General features: G+C 56.0%; 1 protein-coding gene across 1 annotated transcript in view; it reads right to left on the bottom strand.

The window, feature by feature from the left end:
- Positions 1 to 17279, bottom strand: part of TCERG1L (transcription elongation regulator 1 like) — a 197750-nt gene that overhangs the window by 20211 nt on the left and 160260 nt on the right. The window contains exon 9 of the mRNA XM_047072758.1: positions 1113 to 1248. Coding sequence (XP_046928714.1) covers positions 1113 to 1248 — 136 coding nt within the window. The remainder of the gene's footprint in view (positions 1 to 1112; positions 1249 to 17279) is intronic.

Genomic DNA, 17279 nt, shown 5'->3' on the forward strand with positions numbered 1-17279 from the left:
CGTGTCACCTCGCATCCGTGCCAGTTTGGGCCTCGCACACCCCACCGCGGTTTTGACTTCATGAGACGACTTCTCCCTCCAGGCCCTCACGGCCAAGGGCTGTATTTCATTTGTAAGTGAATGACAAGACCGATGAAGTGATGCAGACGTTAAAACCCATGGTTCGAAGGAAGAGAGGCCCCCGCTGTGGACCACCTCCCTCCTACCTGTAACACTTAAAGCTGACACGCCCCAGTCGCCCTGCACCACCAGGGCCTCATGCCAGCCTCACTCTGGGGAGCCCTGCTCGACCTCCCGCTCCAGGGGAGGCGGGGTCTCCCGACACCCGGCCTCAGGGCCCGCGGCACCTGCTGTTGGGAGGGGCCGGCCCAGGAGGCGGCCTGGGGACAGCGATCGATCGACCAGGGAGGGAATCTGCTCCCTGTGCCAGGTCTCCCAAGGCCACCAGAGTGTCTGTGATCGTCACCACCACACAGGGCCCCCGGTACCGCGTTCAGCCTCATTTTGTGAAGAAGCCCAACTGGGCTATTAGAGCTGACTCATTTTATACCCAAGAGCCAAAGCTGGAAATAAAAGTCATTGGAAGGAGATCTGGTTCTAAAATGTTTCTCTCTTAAATTCAAAACAAGGTTCACAAGTCAACTATAATGAAGACATCCTCATTTTACTAAAAATAGTTGAACGGATCCACAGGTGTGACAGTCCCGGCTTGTCAAAGTTAGAACAGGGGACGCCCCTCTGGGGGGCACGGACCCCGAGACCTGGCCGGGCTCCAGCAGGAAGCTTATCAACACAGGTGCTGTCTGTACACAACGCCAGTGCCCGTCCCCCATCCGCCTCTCCGGGGCCAGCATGAGCGGGGGGGAGGGGGCCGGGCGACAACCACAGCCCCCAAGACCAGAAGCAGGGGCCCCTTTTCGTGTCGCTTCAGCCTCAAGTCTTTTAGCACCTGAACTTCACTCAGCCCGATGCCCTGCACTCAGTGCGGGAGGAAAAGCGTCCCTCGGGCTGCGGGGGCGATCGCTCGGTGACTGGCTTCCGAGGGGAGCCGTGATCTGCATTCGGGACCCACCCCCTCGCTCCAGGAGCACGTCTCCGAAGCGGTTCCTTACCCCTCGCTCCAGGAGCATATCTCGGAAGTGGGTCACCCGCTCCTCCAGCGGCAACAGGATCTGGGGAGGTGGCGTCTTGGTGTCCTTGTCTGCTCCTTCTGCCTCCTCTGGCCCAGGACTCGCGTGGCCTTCTGTCCTTTAGGGCACGAGACACAGACAGTTAGCCGTGCCCTCGGAGACCCACCTGCCAACCCCTAAAAGTCCCCCAGGAAACTCTTTAAGAAGCAGACACTCTGAGAACCTTTCAAAGCCTGGTGCAGGCAGCCCAGCAAAGGTGGTGATTTTTGCTCTGGGGCGAAGGCTGCTTTGTTGTGTTTGGGGCAGAGCTGAGGCTGAGACCCTGACCCCAGGGGCGCCGGCAGGGAGCGAAGGCAGTGGTGGGTGCGTGCAAGGGCCCACGAGGTGGGAGGAAGCCCAGAGTCACCGTTTCACTGCCTAGACCCGGCCGTCAGAGGAGGTGAAGAAGCCTTTCCATCTGACAAACCACGGGAGCCCACACCCGCCTCTCTTCCTGTTGTTTGGGTTTGTTTCGTTTCAGGGAAGACCTTCCTTTTGGACAAATGCAAGAAGACAATTACCGGAGACCAGTCTGTCGACACTCTGGGTACAGAAAACGCCGTCCCGGGGTCTAGCCCGACAGGGAGGTTTCAGTGACAACAGGGGGAACTCGACCCCTACCCCAGGCAGTCTGCGCAGGGATCGGTGCAGGGTGGGACCCGCAAGCCCTGGAGCTGTTCCCTCCCTCCGGTTCCCCCCGGCCCACAGCCACCGCCCAGACGCAGCGGGCACAAGCCAGGGCCCGGCGGGCACCAGGGATCCAACAAGCCACCTTTACCAGGCCGGCGGCCGAGAGGAAGGAAAGAGCCCACTCTCGCGAAGCACCAACCTGGCACCTGCCTTCTGTTACACACCCGGCCGCTCGATGGTGCTCTCGGGTCCACAACTCATTCCAGCAGCATTTGGGAACCTGCTTCCCAAACACCTGGGCATTCGTTGCTGCAAGATGCTCAGGGAACAGCAGACATGGCTCTCTCGCGATGCCCCTCTCACCCTCTGTTCCCTGACGGGAACAAGCCCGTCCAGCCACCACGCCTGCCCCGCCTCACAGCCTGGGCTCTGCCCTGAGGCATGTTCTCCCCGTGCCCCGGCCTGGAGAGCCACGCGCTCTGACCCCACGGAACCCTCTGCTGGGCCTCCTTCTGGCCCACCCTGCCCCAAGCTTCCCCACAGTCAGGTCCCACGGCCAGTGACTCCCGCAAGGACGGGTGCAAACCCATTGTGTCCCGAGACCCCCTGGTTCAGAGAACCTTCACTTCTGATGCGCTTTGGTCGGGTTAGACCAGCAACTGTAAAGAGAAGTCCCCTGGGAGGCGCCTGGACTCAGCACCTCCTGCGGGCCCTCCAGCACCATGGAGACGTCAGAGCAGAGGATGTGCCCCTCAGGAGCACAGCACGTCCTGCTTCTTTGCAAACCCAGCCTTACCCTGGGAGTTAGTCAGCGAGAGTCACTTACGTCAGGTACAGAGAGGGGCTTCCTGACACAGGGGTGGCACGGGCCCCCCCCCAGGGGGACTGCGCTCCCGGGGGACACCCAGCGGTGCCTGGAGACATTGGTGGTTATCACCGCTGGGGAGGCGCTGCTGGCACCTGGAGATTAGAGGCCGGACGCGCTGCTAAATGCCCTGCATCGCACAGGACAGATGCCTGCGGGGGCTTGTCCGGCAAACCTCCACCATCCACGCATTTGGGGAGGAGGGGGGCAGGCCCACTGAAGGTCACACCATCACTTAGTGGCCGGGACCAAGGTGGTCCCTGCCTCCTGACACCTGCGTTTTCCATCACTGTCTATCCAAGATACCGCGGAAATCCGTTAGTTACCGGCTTCAGGATGTGCCGAGAATGTACAACGTTCTATGTCTAACACTCACCAGGGTTGCGCTATGGCTTAATCCAACCTAATACAAAATGTGCGAAGGGAAAAAAAAGAAAAAACATTGGCTCAGCCCATTAGGGAATCTTATTTATAGACCAACTATTTCAGGAGAACTTACATTCTTTGCTGCTTATGTGATTATGTGGAATTTCAAGAAAAAGAAAATTACCAGTGGATTTGCAATTGTATCATAATCCAAAGGGTATAATTAGGACTTCTTTGTAATAAATTTTCATTAGTTAAAAATAGAAGTGTGGAAACAAGACACGTATTGTAACTTGAAATAAGATTAATAGGAACGTTGTAAGCCCAGCAATGATCACATTTTACTGCTCACTCAACACAATACTTTGTTCAGAGGTGCTGGGTGCCTTCCATATTGTGAAGCTATCGGTTCAATTAGAATTGGTCAAAAGTAATGCAAACTTGCTAAATATATTTTTAATAGTCTCATGGCTGAATGAGTTTTGTACCTTTACCAAAAAGCAAATTCTAGTACTTGGGATACAACTAGCTTCAGGCCAAATCACCAGGGACGAGAGGCAGAAACCCCAAGGACACGGTAATTGGTGCCCACAGGTCGTGCTGGCCGGGTGGGTGGGAAAGGCCTCTCATCTGGAAAGAGTTTTGCCGCATGGCAGACCCCTCGCCAGGTCGACACCCCGTTTTGGGAAATCTTCCAGGTCAAGTGCATAGGTTGAGAAGGGCCTGGTCCTGCCCAGCCTTTCCTGCAGAGCAGGGGTCCCCAAGTCTGGGCCGTGGTGCTGGGGTCCCTTTACTCTGAGGGGCAGCTCCCTGGCTCCCTCTGCCCTCTGACTGCTACCGAGCTTGTCCAGGTGAACCGCTAATGGCCTGCGTACGTGAGCACACGTGGCGTCCACCCGGCCGCTAAGTCTGTAGCGACAGGGTTTGCCGACCTCGCCCACGTGCACAGGGCAGCAGGCTATTTGGTAAAACTCACCAGACGCATGCGCCGTGCAACCAGATTCTAGACACGGCACGTCTGGTCAGTTTCCTTTCTGTGGATGACAACCTTTAATGAGCTCATCTGAGGCTGAGGGAGCTCAGGCCGCGGGACTTTGCACATCTGCTGTGTGCCCAGAGGCCACCTCGGACTCGCAGACGCACCTCTCTCCAGGAGAGGAGGGGAAGAGGCCCAGAGATGGCACCGTCTCCGTAGCAGGTGCGGGTGCATGCTGGGGGCATGGTGCTCAGCACATCTGAGGCACCCGCTGTTGACCCCAGTGTCCATTCGCCAGTGTGCCATCATCCTGCCACCCCACGGGGAAGCTCACGTGGGGCTGGACGCATCAAAGGCCAAACTCGGTTTGCACCGACGGACTGAGGTCCGCACACCTCAGGGTCCTCATGTGGGGCGATGACAGTGCTCACCTCACCGAGCTGTGAGGATTCGTGAGATAACCTGTGAACCCCTCCGAGCACCCGCCCCCCTCCCCTCTCCCCTCCCCTCCCCCTTCTAACACCATCACGCGAGAGGCTGTGCACAAATAGAAGGCATTCACCGTAACGCTGCCCCGACGGCAGCACCGGAGCGGGAGGGAGGTGAAGGCTGACGCCCGGTTCCGGAGAAGAAGCCACACGTGGATGTGCAGAATTCAACGTGCTTCTGAGCCTCCGTGGGGACGGCTTGTTGCAAACTCTTGGGCAAATAATGGAAGTTCTCGGGACCTCGTTTTGGTAAAACCAGGTGGTTTGGACAAGACGATCTTGACATGCCTCAAAGCACCTCCATTCTGTGATGCAAATGGGATCCTGCTCGCTTAGTCCTGGTGAAATAGTCCAGCATCTGGATTCTTCCATAGATTAGCTCTGCCTCCTGGTTTTGACTATAAATTTGGTAAGAGGCCTCCCACATCTTCATCCAGATGGTCATAAAACGTGCAGCAGGAAGTGCCCAGGGCAGTGGCCTCTGGAGGGACCCACCAGCCCCGCCCCGCGGCGACCCTGCATTCTCCCAGGTGGGCGATGGGCAGGGGGGCGGCCACGGCGGGAGCAGTGTCCTGGCAGCACTGTGTCTGTACGTGCCACGGCCACCACTGGGGTCCCTGCAGGAGACGGCCAGCCTGCGGTGCTCTCCGAGGTGCTGGTGGCCCGTCTCAAGTGACCTTGGTTTCATTTAAACCACCTCTCTCTCCCTCCTTGTCCTTGGGTCCGCTTCCCAGGGGGAGGGCAGCTTGGATGGCATTTCTGCTTTACCACCATCGTCTGCAACCGGTGACCACTTGGTGCCACACTCTGCCGAGGGCCGGCTGGCCGGGCGATGAGCTGACAGGGGTGGTTCCATCAGGTAATAACGACTGTGTCTGGTCTTTGTCCCTGCTTTCTTTGTGAATTTCCTGAGTGACTGGGGTGTCCCCTCAGACAGGTTCAAGGGAGGGCCAGGCCCACTGGAAACACCAGCATGTGAAAAGAGGGCTGGAACCCTCAGGAAGGGAGGGGGCTGGAAGTCGAGTTCAGTCACATGGCCAGTGATTCAATCCGTCCTGCCTATATACCAACATCAGTGGGTTTGGAGGAGCCTCCTGGCTGGTGGGCCGGTGTCCCAGGAAGGAGGTGCACCCAAAATCCACAGGGACAGAGGCCCAGGACCCTTCCAGAACTCACCCTATGCATCTCTACCGTTTGGCTGTTCCTGGGTTGTGCCCTTTATGATAAAACCACAACCTGAAGTACAGTGCTCTCCCGAGCTCTGCGAATCATTCTAGCAAATCATCAAACCTGAAGAGAGGTTATGAGAACCCCCGGATTTACAGCCAAGTCAGACAGAAGTGGGGACAGGCTGGAGACCCCCCCGTCTGCTGGTGTCTGGAGTGGAGGCAGTTTTGTTTGGACTTCACCTGTGGGGTCTGTGCCGACTGGGGGCAGTTACGATCAGACTCGAGTGTGGGACACCAGGTGACTCTCAGAGAATCACCCTCAGAAGGCAGGCACAGGTTTTTGGGTTTTTTTATTCTGTCAGCAGGTGTGCCTGAGGGCCTGCTGTGTCACCCCCGGTGGCCAGGGCAGGCCGCATGCCTCCTGGGCTCCTGGGTCATTCATGGCAGACCCCCCCCCCCAACCATGCAGCACTCAGCCAGGATCACCAATGGGTGCCTTTCAGAGGCCGAGAGATTCTGTCCCCAGTCCCTCCTGGCTTGGTGGCTCACCAGCTATACCTGGTGTCCCCTGGCCCGTAGAGGCATCCACCAGGTCTCTGCCCTCGTGGTCCCATGGCGTTCCCCCATGTGCATTCATGTTCAAATGGCCCCCTTTTTTAAGGACACCAGTCATTTGATTAGGGCCCACTTTAATGACCTCATCCTAACTAATTACATCTGCAACGACCCTATTTCCAAATAAGGCCCCATTCTGAGGTTCTGGGGCTAGGACTCCAACGTATGAATGGGGCGGGGGACACGATTAAACCCATAACCAGGTCCATCCTCACTGGGCAGGAAAGTGCCACACCCTCCAGGACGGTCCAGGTTTTGTCAACGAAGAAGCAACGGGCTGGAAATCGGGGGCCCGAGGTCTCCCTGTGTGTGAAGTGGGGTGCCGACATGCCCCCCAACCCAGGAAGCACCGCACCAGCCTCACTCTCCCAGGGACGGAGACCGCCTGGGTCATGGCTTTTTTTCTAAAACATTCACGTTGGTTTGTGCAGAGAGGTCTCAGCTTCTCCAGGACATGCCTCTGTTTGCCCACAGCCCACGCAGGTGTCCCCTGTGAGCCTCTTGGTGGCATCACCACAGAAGAGCCACGTGCTTTCTCAGCTCCTCAGGCTGCCAATCGGTCCACCTGCCTCCTGTCTTCATGGCTGTCTCACCTCTGTGCCTTCGCCATGACGCTTCATCCTGACATCTGCTCTTCCTGCCCCTTGTCCGCTCACAGGCCTGGCTTGGTTTCCATGTGGTCACCTGGCCTGCGCGCCATACCTTACCCTGAGTGACTGAGCCGCTCTCTCCTCTGCACTCGCAGGTGTGGGGTTCCTGCAGCAGGTGGCCCGGACACACGATGCTTTCGTCGGAGCCACCGGGGGATCTGTCTCTCTGGCTGCCAGGCACGTCCCTGCATGCAGCATGAGGGCTTGTTCATGTCTTCTTCTCCAGCCCTAGGCACGTGCTGGGTGCCCAGAAGGCAGTGGCTAAACTGTTGACTTAGATTCTGTGGTTGAGTTTGTTCCCTGTGATTTCCTAGGAGACACGTTAAATGCAGGAGAGCCTCGGGTCTCACTTCCTAAAGGGGACAGGTGTTGTGGTCTTTAGACGTCTTTCTTACAGCCACAGAATGGTGCCCTTCTGAGCGTTTCCTCTTGAATTTGTCTGGATGTAATTAACACATTTTTGTAAGCCTTCTGAATGCATGGCTGTTCTCTCTGAGAAGAGTTGTCAAAGGAATTCATAAAACAAGGTTGTTTTGTAAACGTCCTGTGGTTTGGTATCCACCGCTCTGTGCCACGTGAAGTGGCTGAGAGCAACGCTTCAGGACCCAGGCAAGACAAGAACCCTTCCATGGCTCACGGTCACTGTCTTCTGGATATTCAATAGCCTCTTCAAGCTTCATAGTCCTTGTCCTCAAAAGGGGAGGAACACGGAGGAAGAGGAGGAGGAGGAGGAGGGGAAGAAAACAGAGAAGAAGAAGAAGAAGAAGAAGAAGAAGAAGAAGAAGAAGGAGAAGAAAAGGGGGAAGAGGAGGAAGGGGAGAGGGAGGGGAGGGGGAGACAAAAGAGAAGAAGGGGAAGGGGAAGGACAGGAAGAGAAAGAGGAGGAGGGCAGATCTACATTGTAGGGATGACACAGGAGGCAGAGCGTTTGTTGGGCATTAATGGTTTGATCTCAACAGACTTGTCTTTGAACTTGGACTTTCATCCAAACATGCTGTGTATTTTCAGACAAGCATCATCACTTTCCTTTTTTTTTCATCTGTAAAATTGGAATTATAATAGTACTTGACTCTTAAGATCTGTTGTAAGAATTAAATGCAGTAATATGAATACCTGATATTTGCTGACATTCTGTGTGTAAAACCTTATCCTCCTACTTTGCCTACGTCACTTCATTCAATCCCAGTGCTACAGGGTGACATGGTTATCATCCTCACTCTACAGATGGGAAAACTGAGATGATGCCTGAAAAGCAGTTAGCACAATGGCTGCTCTATACATAGTACTGCTGCTGCTGCTGCTGATGGTGGTGGTGATGGTGGTGATGATGATGGTGGTGGTGATGGTGGTGATGATGGTGGTGATGATGATGGTGGTGGTGATGGTGGTGATGATGATGGTGGTGGTGATGGTGGTGATGATGGTGGTGATGATGATGGTGGTGGTGATGGTGGTGATGGTGGTGGTGGTGGTGATGGTGGTGATGGTGGTGATGATGATGATGATGGTGGTGGTGATGATGATGATGGTGGTGGTGATGGTGGTGATGGTGGTGATGATGATGATGATGGTGGTGGTGATGGTGGTGATGGTGGTGGTGATGATGGTGGTGGTGATGGTGGTGATGATGATGGTGGTGGTGATGGTGGTGATGGTGATGGTGGTGATGATGATGATGGTGGTGGTGATGATGATGGTGGTGATGATGGTAGTGGTGGTGATGGTGATGATGATGATGGTGGTGGTGATGAGGATGGTGGTGGTGATGGTGGTGATGGTGGTGGTGGTGGTGGTGATGGTGATGGTGATGATGGTGGTGGTGATGAGGATGGTGGTGATGATGGTGATGATGGTGGTGATGACGATGGTGGTGGTGATGGTGGTGGTGGTGATGATGGTGGTGATGGTGATGATGGTGGTGATGGTGGTGATGGTGGTGGTGATGGTGATGGTGGTGATGATGATGATGATGGTGGTGGTGATGGTGGTGATGGTGGTGGTGATGATGGTGGTGATGGTGGTGGTGATGATGATGGTGGTGATGATGATGGTAGTGGTGGTGATGGTGATGATGATGATGGTGGTGGTGATGAGGATGGTGGTGGTGATGGTGGTGATGGTGGTGATGGTGGTGGTGGTGATGGTGATGATGGTGGTGGTGATGAGGATGGTGGTGATGATGGTGATGATGGTGGTGATGACGATGGTGGTGGTGACGGTGGTGGTGGTGATGATGGTGGTGATGATGGTGGTGATGATGGTGGTGGTGGTGGTGATGACGATGGTGGTGGTGATGGTGGTGATGATGAGGACGGTGGTGATGATGATGGTGGTGATGATGGTGGTGGTGGTGGTGGTGATGGTGGTGATGATGAGGATGGTGGTGATGATGAGGATGGTGGTGGTGATGATGATGGTGGTGATGATGGTGGTGATGATGATGGTGGTGATGATGATGGTGGTGGTGGTGATGGTGGTGGTGGATGGTGGTGGTGATGTGGTGATGGCTATGATGAGGATGGTGCCACGTGATAGTGGTGATAACGGTAACGATGATTCTTCACTTTCATCGTCTCTGGCAGCCTCTGACCACCCACACCAACCCTCCGAACACTGGGATCCAGTCCTCTATGTGGCTGGATGATGTCTCATCTTTTATTTGATTTAACAGAAGGGGAGAACTTGTTCTTTCTCCTGGCAAAGAAGGCTGGGAATTCATCATCAAAATACTGCCAGCCTGTAACTCTGGTGTCAGACACAATATGAAATTCTGCAGGAATCAAAGTCTCTGTGAACCTCTGCCTTGTGGGGCCTCAAACATTATGTTGTGTGGTTGTAACAAATAGTCTTCAGATGAGGCGAACTTTGAAAGATGCGTATTCTCTGGTCTTTAGCCCTGACACCGAGCGCGGCAGCGTGCCCCTGGCCACTGTCAGAAGACTGGCGCATCGATCAGGGTGGGCTCCAGGTCCCTTGACGGGGTGGGAGGGTGCAGGGGTGCCGGCTCCTCCAGCAATGCCCTTCGTATGCGGATGGTCGGGATCCAGCAGTGGCCTCGAGCAGGGCGCCTCTCCCGGATGAAACGCAGCCGTGGGCAGGATCCTGGCTGCAGGGCCTCAGCACCGGTCCCGGGCAGGACGGAGTGAGGAGCCGTGGGAGCACAGGGATGTGGCTGTCCCTGCCTGCACACAGAGGTGAGGCTCAAGGCTGATAGGGACACAAGGTGCGCCCGGAGGAGCAGGACTCAGGCTCCAGGCCGGGCCTGGGACCTCGGGTTCTCAGCGCTGCCCTGCTCTGCCTGACCGCGGACCCCCTGGCAAACCTCTGTGTGTCTCCTCGCCCGGCCCCACCTTCTGGCCCTGACGACACCTTCAGGGGGGTGTGGGCCGGGGACCAGCACAGGCACCCCGGCTCTGCCGAGGCCAACCCCTCCGTGGCGGGCTGACCACTCAGCCGTCCCCTTTCTGTGCACACAGTTACGATTTGCCAGTTACCAGCCAGGACCTCCTACCACACGATGCTCTGCTGGCCATGGCCTTCGGAGGGACCGAGGGGTGCCAGCTGCAGACTTGTCAGCCTAAAGGCCATCTCTGCGCTTGAAGGCCAAGGTCCCCTCCGTGGAAAGCAGCGGCTGAAGGCTGTTTTCTGGCTCATGGCAGACGGCCCCATTCTGGGCTGCATAGAGCTCGGACCCCTGTCTCCAGAAATGGGTTGGTCTGGTTGTCAAAAGGGCAGGTTCTGAGTAGAGTCCCGCTTCACGACCCAGCTCCGTGAGGTGCCGTGCTGTCCTGGCTTCAGTGCTTGTCTTGGAGAAATCGGAACAAATTCCCAGCAGCTGGGGGTCCTCAAACGCCTCAGCGGATCCTGTGCGGTCTCATCTGGGAACGCACAAGGCCTCAGCACCCAGGACCTGATCTCACACGATGGCAGCACAGGGGGCCTGCGGATGGGTCCTCGCTGTTCCTCGAGCAGGCGTTTCCTCCTTGCACGGGGCTGGTGGCCCCGTGCTGAATCCCGAGCACGCCCAGGCTTGCGGGGGGTGGGGGGTGTCCTCGGCTTGGGGGACGTGGGCCGGGGCCCACGGAGGCTGCCGTGTCATTTGTATTGCAACAGTCACGACAGAACTTTGGGGAAGCACCGGAAGGAACGCATCAGCCCAATCCCACGCACCTCGGGACACAAGACTCTTGGACATTTGAAGCTTTAAACCACAGGAAAACCTCCTGATGTGAAACAAAGCAAAGGCAGGGAAGTTCTCAGTGTCCCCAAATCCTCACGCTATAGCAGGCCGTCAGGACCGTGGAAGACAGCCCGCAGACGACGTCTTCACAAGTAGGACGGAGGCTTCCCTGGGAACTCTCACTGTGGCGGGCACAGCCAGGCCCCAGGCACCAGCGGGCCCTCGGGTATCAGCGACGGCCCCAGGAAGCAGGGAGGTGGCGGAGGCCCAGGGAGCCTGACGTGTCCCCGGGGCTGAGAGGCAGCCACGGGGCAGCGGCTGGCCGGAAGGGGTGGGGCTGGGCCTGGAGGGGCTCCGGCTTCAGAGAAGCCAGCATGGTGGCCGGGCCTGCGAGCTAAGGGTCCCTCAGGTTAAAACCCGGGACAAGGACAAAGAGAAAATGGCGTGAACTTATCGGAATTACACAGAGACACCAAGGAAAGGGAAAGGAGGGTGAAAGTGGGGGGCACCGTGGACAGGCTCCAAACACAGGGGCACATCCCCGTGTCACGACAATGAGAGGGAGTGTTCCAGAGCCCGGTGACCAGGAATGCCGCCTTGGACCATCTCCCCAGCACCCTCTCGTTTCACTCGAGCTGCAGAAAAATGTCACCATGCAACCCCACGTACAGGAGTAAGAGAACAATGATGCCCCTGCAGACAGAAGGAGCAAGGCCCGAAGTCAGCCAAGAATCTGATGAAAATAGTAACCAACCACTTGAAAATGAGCTAACTTTTCTTTTCTTTCTTTTTTTTTTTAAGTTTATTTATTTATTTTGAGACAGAGACAGCACGTGTCGGGGAGGGGCAGAGAGAGAGGAAACAGAGAATCCCAACCAGCTCCCAAGCTGCCAGCGCAGAGTCCCACGCGGGGCTCGAACCACGAACCGTGAGACCGTGACCTGAGCCGAAACCAAGAGTCGGATGTTCGACCAACTGAGCCACCCAGGTGCCCCGAAAATGAGCTCACTTTTCAAAGGCTGTGGTGGAGGTTATAAAATCACAGCCTATATCAGAGTAGATAATTCAGGGGGAGAAGGGCATGTTGTTGCACCAAATAAAGATCTGAAAAGACAGCTAGATGATGCGGGAAATTACAAATTAAAGGGAAACAAATCAGAAATGAAGCATAAACCAGAAGGCGCACAAACACGCCTTAAGATTAACAGATAAGAACGGGAGGGAAAAACCTAAAGAAACCAGGAAAGGTACAAAGAGGATGTGAAAGAAAGTGACATAGAAAGGCAAAGAGCTACTTGTGTCCTTGGAGTGGCCAGTAAGGAGGCTCAAAGGATAAAATGGAACAAATTCTAAAAAAACCCCCACAAATTCAAGAAAATCTCCTCGTATTAAAAAGATGTTCACCTACATTTTGAAAAGGTACATCTCATGCCCGGGGCAGTCAAGCAACAATCACCAAGACAGGGACAAGCGCTTTGTTGTTGTTGTTGTTTTTAATTTTTATTTATTTTTGAGACAGAGAGAGAGAGACGGAGCGTGAGCAGGGGAGGGGCAGAGAGAGAGGGAGACACAGAACCCGAAGTAGGCTCCGGGCTCCGAGCTGTCAGCGCAGAGCCCCACGCGGTGCTCAAACTCACAGACCGAGAGATCAGGACCTGAGCGGAAGTCGGACGCTTAACCGACTGAGCCAGCCAGATGCCCCTCTTTATTTATTTTTGAGACAGAGAGAGAGAGACAGAGCGTGAGCAGGGGAGGGGCAGAGAGAGGAGGAGACACAGAATCCGAAGCAGGCTCTGGGCCCTGAGCTGTCAGCACAAAGCCCGACGTGAGGCTCGAACTTACGAACCATGAGATCATGACCTGAGCCGAAGTCAGACACTTAACTGACTGAGCCACCCAGGCGCCCCAACAGGCTCCTTGTTTTTTAAAGGACAGGACCCGTAACAGGGGAAAACACATCAACTATTTAACTCTGGGAACTCATCGTGAGTTCATCGCCTTTGCAGGACACTACCAAGTCAGCACAAGGCTTTGACAATGAGCTTGGAAGGGGAAGAATCCAGCTTTTATCCTGTTTTCTATCTGGGTTATAACTTAAGGGAACCAAAAAGTTTATGAGGCCATTGCTCTTTGTAAAGCGTTCAATCCAGCAGGTGCAAATAAAGTGGGACGACTCACACACTGGTGTTTAACAACCCTTACGGAAATGACAGTCCTACACAAATCACCCGCTCACGTCACAAAAAGACAGGTGACCAGAGATGCTGAGGCTCCTGGCGGAGGGAGCTCAGTGCTGCCGTAAGGTTTTCTTACCAAACGTGGACCAGACCGGAGCTGGGGCGGCCTGTACGTGTGGCTGCACGCACAGAAGCTCAGGGCGGTGGAGCCCATGGACGCGAGGACACGGATGCGGGACTTGGGTCGGGGGAAATGCTGATTTCTTTCAAAGCAAATGAAGAAAACCAAACTGGGGCAGGAGAGGAGAAAACCGCAGATTAAAACAGACTCAGGAAGGTGATCAGCAGGGTGTGGAAAGCAAACTTGCCTCGGACGCTGGTGCGAAAACGAAAAGAGTAAGAGAAAAGAAAACCATCAAGGGAATTTGAACAATGTCCGGGCGGTGATTTGATCACATTAAGGAATTGTTGTTTGCTGCTTGTTTTCAGGCGTGACTACGGATAACTTCTAAAAATCTGGTATGTTAGTCCTGCGCCCTGAAATACGTCCAAACGGAACTTATATGAGACCTGGGTTTGTTCCCAAATAGTCTGAGTGGGGGGCACACACCAGACATGAGCTGCACTGGCCGTGACGTTACTGAGGCCGGGAACGTGGCCCCGGAGGGCAGATGTCCTGCTCTGCTTTCTATACTGAACTTTGCCCCGTTGAAAAGTTGAAGGATGAACTCAGGGCTGGGTCTGCTGAGTTGACCTCACCTGCGTTTTCCCTGCACACAATCCTGCCCTCATCGCGGACCATCCTCTTGAGGCCGCACCTGCTCTGTGTCTGTCACCATAGAGGCAAACGCCGCCCTGCCACTGCTCCAGCCACTCCCCCTGCCTCCCGCCAGCTGAGCGTTCTTCGCGGTAGACACGACCGTCAGAGGGCGCAGAGCTGACCCATTACTTTTCCCAGGTCTGCAGCACGTACATTCTTGCTCACGGGACACAAGAGAAAAAGCTGCCTCGGGCTGTCACACGCATACACCTCCCGGGGTTAGGGAGGGAGCCCAAATTCTTGACAGCCAGTCTGGAGAAGAGGGAGGTGAGACGTGGGCCAGCACGTGGCGACGTCTCTCTGTGTCCCCGCCGTGACACCGCCATCACGCCGCCGTAAGGGTCAAGTCGATTGGACGGAAGGGCTGCAGGAGACAGGCTCACTGTCGCAGCAGGCGCCCGGCTCCAGGCCGCACGCCCTTCCCCTCACTGGCCGTCGGGCGCGCCCGCACAACAACGTCTGCTGAGGCAGAAAACGCATTTCCCATTTCCCCTTCGAAGGGCTGCAGTGATTTCGGACATCCTAACTGCAATCGAGGCAACGCAGGCAATGCTGATGCTTGGTCACTCGTTCGAGCGGCTTCTGGGGAGCAGCTGTAGCCGCGATGACCTCTCGGTAGGGACAGTCACCCTGGGTGCGCCACGGTCAGCGGGATGGAGAGGAGTCTGGGGATAGGAAACTCCCTGGATTCCGTTTAAGACGGAGAGTTTGAAAGTGGGAATTTTGAGGAAGAGGTGGAAATTGAAACTGTCTTCTCAAATCAAAGACCATCTCCAGGAGCGGTTCCGTCCTAAGCTCCCTTGGGAGCAGGTGGCAGAGGGCACTGCACAGGGGTCCCGGGGAGGCCCCCGGGGCTCATCGTGGTGGAAGGAGAGAAGGCCAGCGTGAACCCAGACCCCACACGTCTCCTCGGGCTCCTCCGTCCTGGGTAAGCCTGTCAAAGTCCTGATTGTTTGAGACTCAGCTGACGCCTTGCCTCCCTGACCACCCAATGTCTGCGTGGCCTTGCAGGGACCCCCTGAATGCTTTCTCAGGGAAGGCAATGCAGACGGGCACAGCTCCGGTGTCGATGGCCCGTGTCACACCCGCGCTGGGCCCTCCCTTCCTGGGCAGGGACTCAGATCAAACAACAGCTGTGGTTCTGTCAAGCAGAGGCCCGAGGAGAAGCCAGATGCCCACGGAGGGACAGACCGGAATCGGTGACTGTGCCCGGCCCCAGTGCAGGGGCGGCAGGCGGTCCCCGTGCCGAGGGGAGGGGGCTGCAGCTCAGCCGTGGTTATCGTACACCCGGCAGCTTCAGCACAGAGATACAGGATGGCAAGTTCCGGGATCAAGGGCTAGAGCGGGGAGTGCTGACATGGTGGCACCAGGGACGGAGACATTTCTGCTGCAACCAACTGGCCCCGGGGTGCCCCAAGCCAAGGAGGAAATACGGTTGGTCCAGCAGTGCCGCGCTGCAGCGTCTGGGATGCTGGGTCTGTCTGGCATGGCCTTAACACTCCTGTCTTCCTGGGCCAGAGCTGCCGGAGACAGAAAACGACACCCAAGTGTTTGTGTGTCCCTGGGCCCCACACCGCAGGTGCGGTGGGCATCTGCTCGGCGCACGCCCGAAAGAGAAGGGGAAGAGCCAAGCATTGTTATAATCTGGGAACGTGGCCACCTGATTGTCCGTCCATCCGCTCTGTCTGTCTCTCCAGGAGCCATGGCCTTCCGTGGGAGGCCCCAGGCCTCCTATGCATGACCATCTGACAGACGTGGGCCTCATCCTGTCCCTGAAGTGTCCATCCCACCACAGAGATGGGGGCCATGGGAAGCTCCCAGATGGGGACAACCTGGAGGACACCGGGGGCCCAGGCACACAGTGCAGCACATACAGCAGGTGCTTAGCATTTGACGGATGCATGGGCCAGAACCTAGCTTCTCTCTGCTGGCCTGCCTGTGGGCGGGTGCCACGTTGGACTTAGGAGGTCACGGCAGGCCGGGAAGGTCCCCAGGGTCTCCTGTGCACCCTGCATGTGGGTGTGCTCTCGACGGCATGAATGGACCCCTCGTGGAAGAAAATTCTCCAGCAGTCCCTTCCCCCTGTGAGGGAAGACAGACTGATCACAGACATCACAGTTTTATCTCAGAGTTCAGGCACCTGCTGCAGCACTAGAGGTCCCCGGAGACCCCCCGCCAGCCCTCCCGCACAAAGGTAAGTGATGGCAAACCAGAGTCCCAGGAAGGAAAGGTAGGCTGAGAGTTCTGACGAAGAGCCAGCGAGGGAACTTTGGGGGGGGTGAGGGCTCCGGTCGACTCGGCCTGGCCTCCTGCAGGCCGGATTTCAGATCTCTCCGTGGGAGACCCTTGCGTGACGGGTGACAGCAGAAGTCTGCCTGTTCACCCCAAGGCAAGGGGCAGCGCCCACCGCGTCTGCGTGCAGCTGGCATGCAACACGGGTCTCCTTACCAATGCTGGTATCTGGTCACCCCTTCAAAAACACAGAGGTTTATAATTCTTTTTGAAGAGAAAATAAATGGCAGGAATATGTGTGTTCCAGTTCAAAAAGACAGTGAAATCCCAGCACAACTGATCACTCCATCCCAAAGGCAGCTGTCACAAGGTAACCTGTGTGGGACGCTCTAGTGACCTGTGGCACAGGTTTCTACACAGACCCCACTGATCAGCTGAAATCATGAATTATGTACGAAGAGTAGCAGAAGGGCAGTGAGCGTTAATCGTTTGTTTTCCATGCTCGTCAAAGACCACAGAAAGACGACGCACTGTCCTATCTTACGGAGTCGCCTGGAGAAGAACGCGAGACTCCCACCCTGACCCTGGCATGCGGATCATTCTCGTTCTATCAGGGCCAATTAAAGATACAGTTTTATAGCAAGTTTATTTTTAAGCCCACCTATTTTCTAGCATTATCTGATAGCATTTCAAAGAGGCGATGCTCTCACTTTCTCAACAGCTAACCTCCGTGGGATTCGAGAAACACGGTACATAGAAAGAGCTTGGCTCCTGGTTGTCTCTGTGGCGTGATGCCCCCGCTGCTGCCCACACGTACTGATAATCGTTTGCCTGTGCGCCGGAGATCAGCGGCTTTCTGACTGCGGTAGGAGGGTTTCCTTCCACCTTCCACAGTTGGCTCTGTCTGGATACGGGCTTGACTGGGGAACAGTGTCAGGGGCA

The sequence above is a fragment of the Lynx rufus genome, unplaced genomic scaffold (genome assembly GCF_022079265.1).
Source record: "Lynx rufus isolate CCGP_SWC_20201006 ecotype Redwood Valley unplaced genomic scaffold, mLynRuf1.p SCAF_11, whole genome shotgun sequence".
Taxonomy (NCBI): Eukaryota; Metazoa; Chordata; class Mammalia; order Carnivora; family Felidae; genus Lynx; species Lynx rufus.